At 34.1% G+C, this 14207-nt stretch overlaps 1 protein-coding gene and 1 pseudogene across 1 annotated transcript in view; one reads left to right on the top strand and one right to left on the bottom strand.

Moving 5' to 3' along the window:
- BRDT (bromodomain testis associated) overlaps window positions 1-13980 on the bottom strand; it is a 40289-nt gene extending 26309 nt beyond the window's left edge. Inside the window, 11 exon segments of the mRNA XM_033114958.1 lie at window positions 1201-1335; window positions 1409-1522; window positions 1613-1902; window positions 1976-2142; window positions 2751-2936; window positions 3749-3877; window positions 6003-6356; window positions 6966-7138; window positions 10604-10718; window positions 12285-12422; window positions 13739-13980. Of these exon segments, the coding sequence (XP_032970849.1) occupies window positions 1201-1335; window positions 1409-1522; window positions 1613-1902; window positions 1976-2142; window positions 2751-2936; window positions 3749-3877; window positions 6003-6356; window positions 6966-7138; window positions 10604-10718; window positions 12285-12422; window positions 13739-13927 (1990 nt within the window). The 5' untranslated portion in view covers window positions 13928-13980.
- Window positions 2945-3041, top strand: LOC117027886 (uncharacterized; annotated as a pseudogene).
- Window positions 13981-14207: the final 227 nt, after the last annotated feature.

Here is a 14207-nt window from a genome sequence, read left to right as displayed (position 1 = left end):
ATGCTTTATTAGATGAAATTACAAATGCTAATTACAATTTAAAATACTAAATGCAACTTAGAGTTTTTCCAGCATTGTTTTATGCTTAAAAGTCAAATGTAAGGAAATAATGTATAATGGCCCTAAATTAAAATTTTTTTCTAATGAGAAATTCCAATAAAATTGAAAGTTCTGTTTATTCTAACAAAAATGTTTACCACTATATACTTTAGAAATCTAAAAACAAAATGCAGCAGTCAGCACCACATAAATGCAAACTAAACAGAACCAAAAGTGAAAACAGAATGTACGAGCCAGCAGACCCTTACTACCAGACCAAAATAAGAAAGGCTTACAAACTTGATGTAACAATATTCTCTACGGGATATGTGTTTTGTTTTTTTAAAAAAACAACAACTGAATTTCATGACAAACAAGAAACATCTCATTAAAAATAAAGTAAAATTTTAGGCATAAAAGTGCTCTAAATTCTGAATTTGCCTTTTGGCAAACTGGTGGAATGCCACGCCAAGTCAGTGTCCTTGGGGCAGTGATTACCTGTCAACTACATAACCATCAATGAAAGAGCACGAAGAAACATGAATGAGTTTGATACAGATGACAATGAACTATACAAGGTGTATGTTATGTCAGCATAACTGAGAATCTGAATTCAAATACATTTTTCTATAAATGGAAGATAATATTCTACAGTGAAGAAAACAGAGGTGAAAAAAAAGTCTGTTTTACACAGCTTCCAGGATGACTGGTCTCTTAATTCAAAACGATTATTCAATTCAGAATATATTGTCACAACAGGAGGTGCTTTACAACATTAGCATGATCTGCTATATCATGAAGAGTGAAGTGAAAGACGTCCTCAAATAATCTTACATTTTATAAAAAGCAGATCAGCGTTGTATTATTTGATATTTTCTGGTATTAAGATCTGGTGTTATATTAAGAGACTATCCCACCTTTAGTAAAATTATTTTTAACATTACAAGCCAACAAGTCACATACATATAATATGAAGTTTTATTTTACACAGTATCTCTTTTAAGGAAAATAGTGAGACCATCAACATTGAATTAAATAATAAGTGTGGCATCCAAGCCATAGATTCTGGGTAAATAACAAACATGTCTTCAAAATGTAAGTCTCAACATTACAAGAAAATATTTCCCCACAACCAGAGGTACCCTTAAGGGGACAGCTAACCTGATTCGGAATCACTGCTGTCTGAAGAACTTGAATCACTGCTACTACTTTCAGACTCTGATGAGCTGCTGCTGCTGCTGGTTTCACTCAATCGGGATCCACTTCCAAGAGACTTGGCTGGTGGAGTTTTCTCAGCTACAAAATACGGAAACACATTAAAATGCCAATAGACATAAAGTCACAGAAACATTTGAAAACTGCCACCTACATTTTGCTTGACGTTTTCTGGAATTTAACTGATTATTGACATCCAGTAACCGCTTTTCCAACTCCTGTTTTTTCTGTAACTGAAGTTCTTCTTTGGACTTCATTATTTTCTTACCTGTGTGATTTAGGACAAAAAAGAGTGAGTATAATAACTCACAACTAATGAATACCAGACTAATTTCTACTAATATACAGAAAAACATACCACGAGGTTTTAGTGGTCTTTTTCTTAGACATGAAGCAACATATTTTTCTAGTTCTCTCAGTGTTGTTGTTTTCAGTGTTTCAAAGTCTATCTCTATCTCATCAGGGTTGGAATTTCTCAGTGAAGGTTCTCTTGATTGTATTATATGTACAACTTTCCCCAGTTTATCTCCAGGGAGTTTGTTTATATCCAAACTTAACTGCCTTTTCTCATCATAGTTCATAGGTTTAACATTATCTTCATCCTCCGATTTCACAGGAAAGACCTGTTGTTTCCTCTTCTTTGGCTGACTATAACAAAAATTAAATTTAGTCAAATTTGTTTTAGATAATATTATTGTTTTAATAAGGCACCATAAAAGACACTTACTTGCTCTTGGACTTTAATTTCATTTGCTTAATTCTTGGATTTTCATCCCTGTTATTAAACTTTTCTTTTTTATTTTCCCTTTTAGATTTCTCATTCTTTTTCTTTAGCTTATGAAAAGGTACTTGGGACAGAACCTGTAGTTGTTGATGAACAGCTTTAAGCTGATAAAGGAAAAAAACATCATGGCTCTAAATAACTAAAGACACTAGAAAAATATGATGCACTCAAAAGTCAAGAGTGTCCTTCATGAAATTCTTTTCATATTACATTGCTTTCAGGTTCTTATTTCATTTCACAAATTCATTATCTTGAAGGGCATACATTAAATTACAAACACTATCATGTGCTCAAACCATAAACTTAAATATTCATCTAAAACTAGACTAAGAATAATTAACATTTTCAGGTAGTTTTAAGTTTTTAATCTTTGATATTTCAGGCCTAAGCTTAGAGCAGGTTAACATTTTATCACAAAAGGTAGCAAATGCTAAACAAAGATCTCATCCATAATTATCTCCAACTGTGTAATATAAATCGTTTCAATGCTAATCAACTCATTGTGGTTAGGAATATAAATAACAGAATTTTAAATAGATTTTTTTTTGATAGGAAAGACTATTAAGCAGTACAAATATACCAATACATAGAGCTACAGTTGCTAAGTGATCTAAATATAAGAGCTTTTAATCTATAAAAAGGATTTTATAAAAGATCAGCGGCAACAGCTCATAGAAAGAATGTAAAAACTTGTATCAATACAATCAGCTACCTGCTCCTGAAGATTTGCAAGGCGCTGGACTCGTTCATCTTCAGAATCACCAGAATTACCTTCAGAGGAAGACTCACTACTGCTTTCTCTACCAACGGTTTTAGTGGTATCTGTGCTGATGTAACATACAGGCATAGTCTCAATAGGTTCATCTGGGATCTTTGCAAAATGCATTTCAAAAACATCCTATAATGGTGGCATATGAAAAGAGAACAGGTTAGCACTCTCCTTGACAAAAACACCCTAAAATGGAAAATTAAGACTGTTTCAGTTTTCTGCATTCTTTATTTAACGCAGCAATATTACCTTTAACAAAAGGTAAATTTTAGTGTCATATTTTGACAATTCTATTTTTCCTTGTGGCAATGATTTTGTAATATACACATATATCAAATCATTATGTTGTACACCTTAAACTTATACAATGTTATATATCAATTATATCTCTATAAAACTACAAATAAGATTTACCAGAAGACATATAAGACTCAAGCTTCTCTGCCTGCCAATCTTAGCAACTTTTCTCCCTTTTCCACGTAAGACAGCCCTCTCACGTTATATAGGGGCCCTTCTCAAGGATCTGCTGCCCTGTGGTTGGTGCATGATTCCACTTACCTCCCAATGGCTCAGCCTCAAAAACCCGGGCCTTCCCTTCAGTGGGTCATGGAATCCAGTCGACCCTATCTCGGATATCTACTTGTGCCCTTTTCACTAATATTTCCTCCAATATCCTCTATATGCAGGCAGCTTTATTAAAAGATTTGCTACTAAAGGATGCTATACCTCAAAAAAAAAAAAAAAAAAAAAAAAAGAAAGAAAGAACAGAAAAGACCCACACCCTTCCCAATTTTTAAGAGTATAATTTATAAATTGTGTCTTACTACTTGGGGCGGGGAGAAGTGGGAGTGTGGTTACTCTTTATCTCTTGAGTTATAGTTCTAAAATTTCTAAACTGTGTTCAGAGGAAATGCAGGTTCAGAGCACATGTAACAAGTCACCTGGAGCATTTTGGCCATTCCCACTACTTCGTGATCTGGAGCATTGTATTTGTAGCAATTCATGAACATTAATCTAACATCTGCAGCAAAGTCATACGCATCCTTATATTCTTGCTTATCCATTTTTCTCTAAATTAAGGAAAAATTAGAGTTCATAAACAACATAGCTCGATAATTATTTCGGCACATATATTAAGTGTTCATATTATGAATTCAAACATACAGATAATGCCAAAACAGATACCCATCATCTAGATCTGACAAATGTTAAAATTCTGTTCTATTTGTTTCATATGTTTAGACTTTGAAAAATCCAATAAATTCCGACAAGTAGAGATAAGAAGTCATTCAAAGTAAGGAAAAGAACAGTAATAAAATCACAAAAGCAGGAAAACAGGATATTTCCAGATAATCTTGGATAGACAAGTCTGATTGTAGGAAAGCAGTGAAAAGATAACTTAAACCAACCTTTAACATTCTAAATTTAAGATTTATATTAAAATTATCCTGGGAATTAAAAAACAGTAAAAATTGAACAGAAGAGAAGTATCAGCACAGGTTACATTTTTAGGTAGCTGCATATAAAGTAGATAGAAGAATGGGGACGTGGAAGAGCCAGTTAGGTAGACACACTAAAAAGAAAAACAAGCAAACATGTAACAAAATCCTATAGACTACTGGGCAAAATGTGTGTATATTAATGGGTAATTCATAAACAAATACAAAAAGCCAACAAATAAATATAACACACCAGACCGCTCATTTGTAATGAAAGAAATGCAAAACTAAAACATGAAATGATTTTCTACCAATCAGATCACTGGTGATTGGGAATGATTTCAGAGCACTAAATTAAAAGTCACCATCTTCTTACCCTTGGAATCCTATAATAGCCTCCTAACCAGTCTCCACATTGCTGCTTGAGAAATCATTCTAAGAGTCAAATATGAGGACATAATTCTCATGTTTAATGGCAGCTCTTGGCCTCTTTACAATGAGGGTCTTTCATATTCAGGCCTGTTTCCTTCCAGTCTCATCCTCCCCTAGTCACTGCTTCATATTCTCCATGTTCCACGTTAGACTAAATAGATGATTCTGGATATGCTTTCCTCACCTCAAGGTCTTCCAAGTTGCTCCCCCTGCCTGGAATGTCCTATACTTAAGTCCTATTTATCCTTTAAGATTCAGTTCAGGTTTACCTAGTGCAGGTAATGTTTCATGACCTCTCAATCTGTTGATATACAGGGAAAAGTATAAAAGCATGTTTTGAAGAGAAAAATGGTTAAGTGGTTTTTCAAAACTTAAAACATGAGCTTCAGATTGAAAGTGCTAATTTCCAATCAAGATTAATAAAATTAAATGCACAACTAGAGAGAATAAAGACATATTACCTACAAAGGCACAAGTAGACTGACAGCAGATTTCATATCAGCAATAATGGATGCCAGAAATATCTTTCTAATGCTGAGGGAAAATAACTGTCATTCTAGAATTTCATAGTCGAAGAATCATTCAAGAATAAAGACAAAATATAGACACATAAGTACTTGGGGATGAGCCACAAAAAGTTTGCACTTTAGCAAAAGGAAAAACAAACCAAGAGGAAAAGAGTAAGATGAAAGAAATAAGGTTGAACACAAAAATTAGTAACCTGTTAATAAATTTAAATGTTGATGACAAAAAAATAAAATTGTTTAAAAGAACCAAACTTCTAGACAATAAATAGAGTACAATGAGTAGTCATTCATGGGGAAGGTTGATAATAATTTTGTAAATAGTACAGTTCTGTGTTTTCAGTAGCTTCCTTTAAAATTAATATAAATGTTGCCAATAATTTAAATCTTCCAAATCAACAATAAAGAAAACTTACCAATCCAGCAAAAAACAAAAAAAATGGAGAGAGGGTTAGAAGCTACATAAATGCCTTACCTCAAAAAAATTTTTGAATTAGAAATATGCATTTATTATAAATATTCCTGAATATAATGAGAAAACGTCCACAATATAGTAAGTGAAAATTCAGGGTACAGAGGTATGTACTGTAACTCAAATATTGTGGTAAAGAACCATGGATGTGTTTGAATAGAAAATAAAAGGATACATTTTTAAATGTACCCATGATTCACTCTAGGTGGTATGACTACTGGTGATTTTATTTTCTTCTTTATCATTTTCTGAATTTTAAATATTTTTACAAGGACAAATTACTTTTATAATCAGGAAAAGAAGTCTTTCCTATTAAGACAATATTTACCTTGATAGTTCCAAGATCCATTGGATTTTTCACAATATCATAGTAGTTATGGAGTCCCAATGCATTAACATCAACAGGATTATAAAAGGGCCATGCATAGGAAAAGTGTTTCTTTGCAAGCATTTCTTTAAGAATCTCACTACAGTGCCTTAATTGTTCTGTTACGTTAACACTCTTTACAATGTTACATTGTTGCTGAGACTCTGGCAAACCATTCTTTAGCACAGTTTCTTTTATAGGTGGCATTTTCGCTGATTTTTTTTCTGTAAGTGCTGGGGAATATTCATCACTTGCTTTAACTGCTGAAGTTGTAGGAGTTGTTGTATCTGCTTTCCTCTTCACACCCCTTGTAACCTAAAACAAAACAATTCAACAACAAAAAAACCATAATTAAGGTGACATTCAGAATGATTTTCAAACTTTTTTTTGATCATTACCCTTATCTGTTAAAAAAACAAAGGAAAAAACAAAGAAAGGAAAGGATTACTAACACCAAGTCTTCCATATACTAAATATTAGTATAAGTTAATTTCTCTTTCATAGGCAAAATGAATAGTTCAAATATTTTTTCCCACACCCCAAAGAACTATCTTGTGTAAACCTCTGAGACAAATGAAATACAGAAAAAAAGTCATGATTATACCAAAAAGCTTTCTGAATATGTGAAATCAGCTAGGGTATACAAATTTAAAGACAGTTATCAACCCACCAAACTGTGAGTTAATAGAAGTTACATCACACACACAAAAAAAAGAAAGAATAAAACTACAAAAATACTAAACCTCTTCAAATTCTACCTAAGAAATCTACAGAATTTGGTTCACATCCTCGGTCCCTGTTCACAAAACATATACAAAGGGATTGATTGCTGCATGCTGAAGACCAATTATCAACTTAAAAAAGGTACAGATATCACAACAACCAAATTTACACTGAAATCTTTTAAAGCTACAGTAAACTTACCTGGGTAACTGTTTGTGAGGTAGAGTTGGGTGGAGCACCCTGTGCCATATCTAAAGGAGAAACAGATGTTTCAGGAAATACAGGGGGAGTCATTTGCCTCTTAAATACTTTTTCCGATGCTTTAGGGGACTGTTTTTCTTTAATAGAAGAAACTGCTACATTCTGTTGGGTGCCTAGAAAGTGTGAATCAGAGTCAATATTTGAGTAAAGTATAAAACTAACACATTTTTCTCTTAGTAGTCTATTTTAAATTCACTTAGTTCAGCTTTTGAGAAATATAAACATGGTAGACTCCCATTCTCCTTTGAAAACTTTCCCCACACACTTGCTGATAGTGTTAGACCAATTTAGGTATATAGAAGACTTCAAAACCTGTTACTAATGTAATGGTAGGCTGATCAATTTTACTCAAAAAGATGTCCGACTTAAATTCAGACTAAAAGACAGGTAGCTGTAAACATAAGCAAAAATTTCAGACATCCCAGGAGTATTTGAGATCCTGCTCCCTGGCTGGCATATGTCAGTTTGGCTCAAATAAACTTATAAAACTTCAAAATTTGTTTTCAAATTCTTGGAGACAAACTATATAGTACTACGTGAGGTCTTCAGAATGCTTGGCATAAATATCCAAGGATTTCAATATTGTTCCAGACAGTCTATCACTGCATCAATATAGCCTTTTAGACGATTCTGTCAAAGGAACAATTGTGCATGTTCTGCCCTGTATGTTCCCAGAGAATGCTATGAATTTGGATCACTTCATTCTGAAGTGTATTTCACAAATCTATTCTTCCATCAAGGCAACTGCATTCTTCTAACTGCTCAGTGCAAACACCTTGGAGTCATCTTTGATTCCATTTTCTCTCAAACCCAGTAATATCCAATCCATCAGCAAACTCTTTGGCTCTACGTTCCTATCCAAAATCCAGCTATAAACTTCTCACGAGTGGTAATTACCCTGATCCAGGGCATCATCTGTTCTCAGCTGGATTATTGCAATGGCATCCTAAGAGGCTTTTACATCCTGTAATCTATTCTCAAAATAGCAATCACAGTGAACTTTTAAAATTCAAATATTACACTTGTGCTCAATGCCCAGTCACTACTAATCTTCTCTCCAAGTGAAAGCCAAAGTCCTCACAACGGCTTGTAACCACTTGTATGATCTCTCAGCCTTCTTCCCACTACATCTGCCCTCATTCCAACCTCACTTCCTATCACTTTTCCACCTCACTTATTTCACTCCAACTTACTGGTCTGGCTGTCTTCAAATTTGGTTAAGCATAAGCAGACTATTTGCTCTGTCTGGAAACACATATCCTCATGACTCACTATAGCTATATCATTCCCTTCAGGCCTTTACTCAAATGTCACCTTCTCAAGCCAGCCTATATAAAACAACCCCTTTCTACCCACCACTCTCTAGTTTGTTCTCTTATTCTTATTTTTACCACGCCCTTATCATATTTGACATACCAATATATAGGTATCCCTGACTCTCCATATTCTTGCTAAACAAACTCAGGAACCAAATAGATTTGATGAACCAAATAGATTTTAAGATAGGGTTGGTATTACTCAATCACTGAGTTCTTACTACTCATTAACTAAATCTTAGGAATCAAAAAGATTCAGACATCCTTATATGCTTTGATATTCTCCCAACCGTTGCTCTTTGAAATCAGACATGTGTAACAAGGAATACTTAAAATTACTTAATCTTATCTATTTCCTCAACTAGGACAAAAAGCTCTGTGAGGGGAAGGGGACTAAAGGCAACCCACTGAATGGGAGAAAATAATTGCAAATCATATTATCTGATAAAGGGCTAATATCTGAAATACAGAGGGTGCCAAAAAAAATGTATACACATTTTAAGAAAGAAAAACTGTATTAAAATTTTAATACTCAATATATACTAATAACAAAAAATGAATACAAGTCACATTTGACTTCTGCAATTACAAGGGGTGCTCAAAATGGTTACCATCAGCGTCCAGACACTTCTGATTACAGCAAACTACTGCTTGAGCAATGTTGATCAAAGTGTCCACTTGTATACATTTTTTGGCACCCCCAGTATATATAAAGAACTCATAGAACTTAATAGCAAAAAATCAACAATCCGATTAAAAAATGGCCAGAAGATCTAATAGACATTTTTCCAAAGAAGATATACAGATGGCCAACAGGTACATAAAAAGATGCTCATCACTAATCATCAGAGAAATACAAATCAAAAACCACAATGAGATATCACCTCACACCAGTCACAATGGCTATTATCAAAAAGACAAGAAACAATAAGTTTTGGTGAAAATGTGAAGGAAAGGGAACAGTACACTGTTTGTTGGTGGGAATGTAAACTGGTATAACCACTAGGGAAAACAGTATGGAGGTTTCTCAAAATATTAAAAATAGAACTACCATATGATCCAGCAATTCCACTTCTGGGTATTTAACCAAAGAAAAAGAAAACACTAATTTAAAAAGATATCTGCACCCCCACATTCACTGCATCATTACTTACAATAGCCAAGATATGGAAACAACCTAGGTCTCCAGTGATAGAAGAATGGATTAAGAAATTGTGCCACATAGATACAACGGAATATTATTCAGCCACAAAAAATCTTGCCATGTGACAACATGGATGGACATTAAGGGCATTATGTTAAGTGAAACAAATCAGACAGAGAAAGACAAATACTGTATGATCTCTCATATATGGAATCTAAAAACAAACAAACAAATGAAGCTCGTAGATAAGAAAACAGAGTGGTGATTGCAAATGGGTGAGCTTTTTGTTTTAATTTAAATAAGCTGAATGAAAAATTTAAAAGGCAAAAAAAACGAAAATCAACCTCTGCATCACCCCACACTAAAAGTCTGTATCTCAGCCACTTAAATGTATAGTTTATACTTACAACCACAAAAGCTAAGTCTTTCCCTGACATTATAGGTGAGAAAATTAACATGGAATGATAAAACAACTTAACAAAGGTTATACAGCTTGAATGAACCAAACATAAACCAACATTTGATCTATGACAATCTGGTTAACCTCTACAATATATCCATTTGACTAATTCAGAATAATTTTGTAATTTCATATTTAAATATTATGATTATTAGCTGTAAACAGTTTCCCTCTAAAATTTTTTTTGAGTTAATAAAAAGAGGTATGTCAGACGGTAACATTTCATTCATATAGAATCTTTCGTTACAGAGAACATTGCAATTTTGACCCTCTTATTAGTATAGCAGATACAAGATCCACTAAAAATAGTAATAGTGGCGATGATTTATTGGGTTTGGATGCTTACTATGTGAATGGCACATGCTGTCAGAAACTTGGCTCCCAAGTCATAATCAATGCAATCTTCCCTCATCTCATATGATAGCTATCCTTGTGCTCAAGGTTTAGCAGACTATTTAAACCAACATTTTATACCAATAGAATAGGATGTAGAAAGACTTTTGGATGTCTCCTTGAGGATTTATTATTAAGTTCTAGCCATTATATTTACACACACACACACTCACTCATATATATATATATATATATACACACACACACTCATTTCATATATATATGAAAGAGAAAGAAAGAGAACATAAACCTTTTACTGGCTTACCTTTCTTTATTCTTTCCTTACCACCTACAACTTGTTCTTCTTGTGGCATATGAAATAATTTCTGCTTAAACAACTTCTCTAGAGCTTGTGCCATAAGAACAATGTCATCTCCAGGCTAGAAAAAATATAAAATATACCGTAAGTTTATACAGTATGGTCGCTATACCCAGTTTCTATAATTCAGGCTCTTATAGAAGGCAATAACAAAGTACTGTTAGATAGTATGTATTAAACAATATTTATCAGTTATAAATTAAGTTTATTTATACACACACACACACACAGACACACAGGGTGCCAAAAAAAAAGTATACAATTTTTAAGATAACATCTCTTAAAATGTGTACACAGGGGCAGCCAGATGGCTCAATTAGTTAAAGCGAGAGCTCTGAACAACAGGGTTGCTGGTTCAATTCCCACATGGGCCAGTGAGCTGCACCCTCCACAAGTAGACTGAAGACAATGAGCTTCCGGAGCTGGATGGCTCAGTTGGTTAGAGCATGAGCTCTCACCAGGTTACCGGTTCAATTCCCACAAACGGCAACTGGACTTGTAGCTGAGGTCCGCCCTCCACAACTAGAATGAAGGACGATGGCTTGGAGCTGATGGGCCCTGGAGAAACACACTGTTCTCCAATATTCCCCAATTAAAAAAAAAGAAAAGAAAGGAAAGATTAAAAAAAAAAGTGTATACATTTTTTTTTGGCATGTCCGGTATATGTACACACCAAGGGTGCCAAAAAAATGCATACACAATTTAAGGGAAAACTATTAAAATTGTAATACTCAATATATACCAATAACAAAAGATGAATAAGTCACGTTTGACTTCTGCAACTACAAGAGGTGCTCAGCGTGGTTACCATCAGTGTCCAGACACTTCTAATTATGGCAAACTACTGCTTGAGCAACATTGACCAAAGTGTCCACTTGGCATCCCGAGTGTGTATACAAACACACACACAGAGTAACACTGATAATTATCTTGGGAGCAAATCAAAATCTATTATATTATAGTTCAGTGTCACAAGTGATTCTGAATAAATATGGTATGTTTTAAAACGTTTAGATATCATAGAAGAGCTTGAAAAGGATGTAGTATTCCTGGGAACAGGAATACTATATGGAGGAAAAATTGAATACATAAATCCAATTTTATAGATGAAAGCAAATGTGAAGATTATATTCAAAATGTCCACATACATTATCATACACGTTAATGCATTAATACAAGTGCAAATACTACTACTGGGATATTATAGAAAATATGTCCGATCTTTAAATCAATTTATTATGAAGTTTAGAAGTATGTAATTTGTTTGGTTTCTTAGGTTATGGCTGAGATCCATACCGTGAAAATCTAAGCAAGATTACTGTATAATCTTACAAGTAAAATGGCAGAAGTGCAGTAGAGAACACTGAAATAATACTTTACTCACAGAAAACAACTATCATTGGTATTTCATTTTCTAAAATATGTTATTACAGCTATTCAGGCGGAAATATAGCTAATAGATTGCATAAATATTGACATGAAAATTATGAAATGTGAAAAAACATCCTTAAAAGTATGTAAAATACCTCAAATTAAGACTTGAAATCTGAAATCAGCATGTTTGTTTAAACACATCTCCTATATGTAACAGTAAAGAATTAGCAAATACAGCATAAGGCTTACATACCTTGTTATATAAATAACAATTTGAGAACATTTTGTTGAAGTCTTCTATACATTCTGAAGCTTGCACATAATATTTATGTTCCAAGCGCTTCTTAATTGTACTTAAATCCATTGGGTTTTTTATAATGGTATAATAATCCTGTGGTTTCAAAGAAGACATTATAAATGTATTAAGAATGAATGCACTACAACTATTGGCACACAGAGAAATTTAAGAAACTACACACCTGTAACTAGAGAGAACAATTGACTACCTTTAAAAAGCTGTAATCTGGACACCAAAACCATTAATAATGAGAAAAAAAGCTGATTGCCATGACATTATTTTTCAGAGGAAAAAAGAGCCAAAGAATAACTAACACAAGAATGTAAAAATGGAAACCATCCTGGAAAATTAAAAAATGAAAGGCATGAAGAAAAAATAAACTAGTATTTGTGGAATCTGACAGATCCAGAGTACAATCCCAGCACCATGGGTGCTAGCTGTATTACAGATTACTTAGCGATTCTGTTAGCAGATGGCTGCAAATGCCTAACCTAAGACCTAAAGTTGAATTCTGTGCATGATGCAACTAAGCCTGCCAGGAAGTGTCAAGAGTGACTTCATGGAGAAGGTAATATTCATGACAACCCTGCATTAATAAGAACAGCATGTACTATAATTTACCACAAACTGATAAAATAAGAATTTCAGTGCTCAGGGGCCGGCCCGGTGGTTCAGGCTGTTAGACCTCCGTGCTCCTAACTCTGAAGGCTGCAGGTTCGATTCCCACGTGGGCCAGTGGGCTCTCAACCACAAGGTTGCCAGTTCAATTCCTTGAGTCCCGTAAGGGATGGTGGGCTCCGTCCCCTGCAACTAAGATTGAACATGGCACCTTGAGCTGAGCTGCCGCTGAGCTCCCAGATGGCTCAGTTGGTTGGAGCGCGTCCTCTCAACCACAAGGTTGCTGGTTCAACTCACGCAAGGGATGGTGGGCTGCGCCCCCTGCAACTAGCAATGGCAACTGGACCTGAAGCTGAACGGCGCCCTCCACAACTAAGATTGAAAGGACAACTTGACTTGGAAAAAAGTCCTGGAAGTACACACTGTTCCCCAATAAAGTCCTGTTCCCCTTCCCCAATAATAATAAAAAAAAAAAGATAGTGCAATTGGGTGTCCATAGAAACAAACAAATGAAACATGACCTAGGTCTTACACTTTATACAAAAAGTTAAGTCAAAATGGATCATGGACATAAATGTAAAACTATAAAACTTAAAAAAAAAAAAAGAATTTCCGTGCTCAGAAAAAGGAGTTTTGGTTAGGTAAAAATACTCATTGAGATATTCTTCAGTGGTGTTGAAAAAATATATTAAATATATTTTATAATATTAAGGACCAGTTTATTTCTTTCAGAATTTCACAAGGTTTTCTTTTTTCTGTTTTTAACTAACATAACTTTAAGACACACTTACAGGCAACTTTAGTTTCACGGCATCCACAGGCTGCTGAAAAGGCCAGGAAAAGCTATGCTTCCATAAAGCCTTCAGGACAACTTTTTGTAGATACTGTAGTTTATTTGTCAATCGTCCATTTTTCTTAGTGTTTACATATTCTGGTGGTGGAGGGTTAACAATAGCTGTTTGTCTACTTGGCAGAGACATTCTTAACTGCTTCAAATCCGGATATTCTAATGTTTTCTACAAGTACATGTCCTAAAAAAAAACACATACACACACACAAACTGAGTTACCGTCAAAGTACTTTTTAAATGGTTTGTATAGAAACTGAAAAGTGTTATTCAACATTAACAGAGTATTTTTAAAGCATATAATAATTTTTAAAAAGCCAAATGATAAGTGAATTCATTTTTAAACAAATACAAACCTTTTTCTATATGAGTAATAAAAGTTGTTTCATTCTATACGCCTTAGTTTTGGATGA

Source organism: Rhinolophus ferrumequinum, chromosome 9 (assembly GCF_004115265.2).
Source record: "Rhinolophus ferrumequinum isolate MPI-CBG mRhiFer1 chromosome 9, mRhiFer1_v1.p, whole genome shotgun sequence".
Taxonomy (NCBI): domain Eukaryota; kingdom Metazoa; phylum Chordata; class Mammalia; order Chiroptera; family Rhinolophidae; genus Rhinolophus; species Rhinolophus ferrumequinum.
Note: the sequence above shows the minus strand (reverse complement) of the source record. Positions and strands in the feature narration are given on the sequence as shown.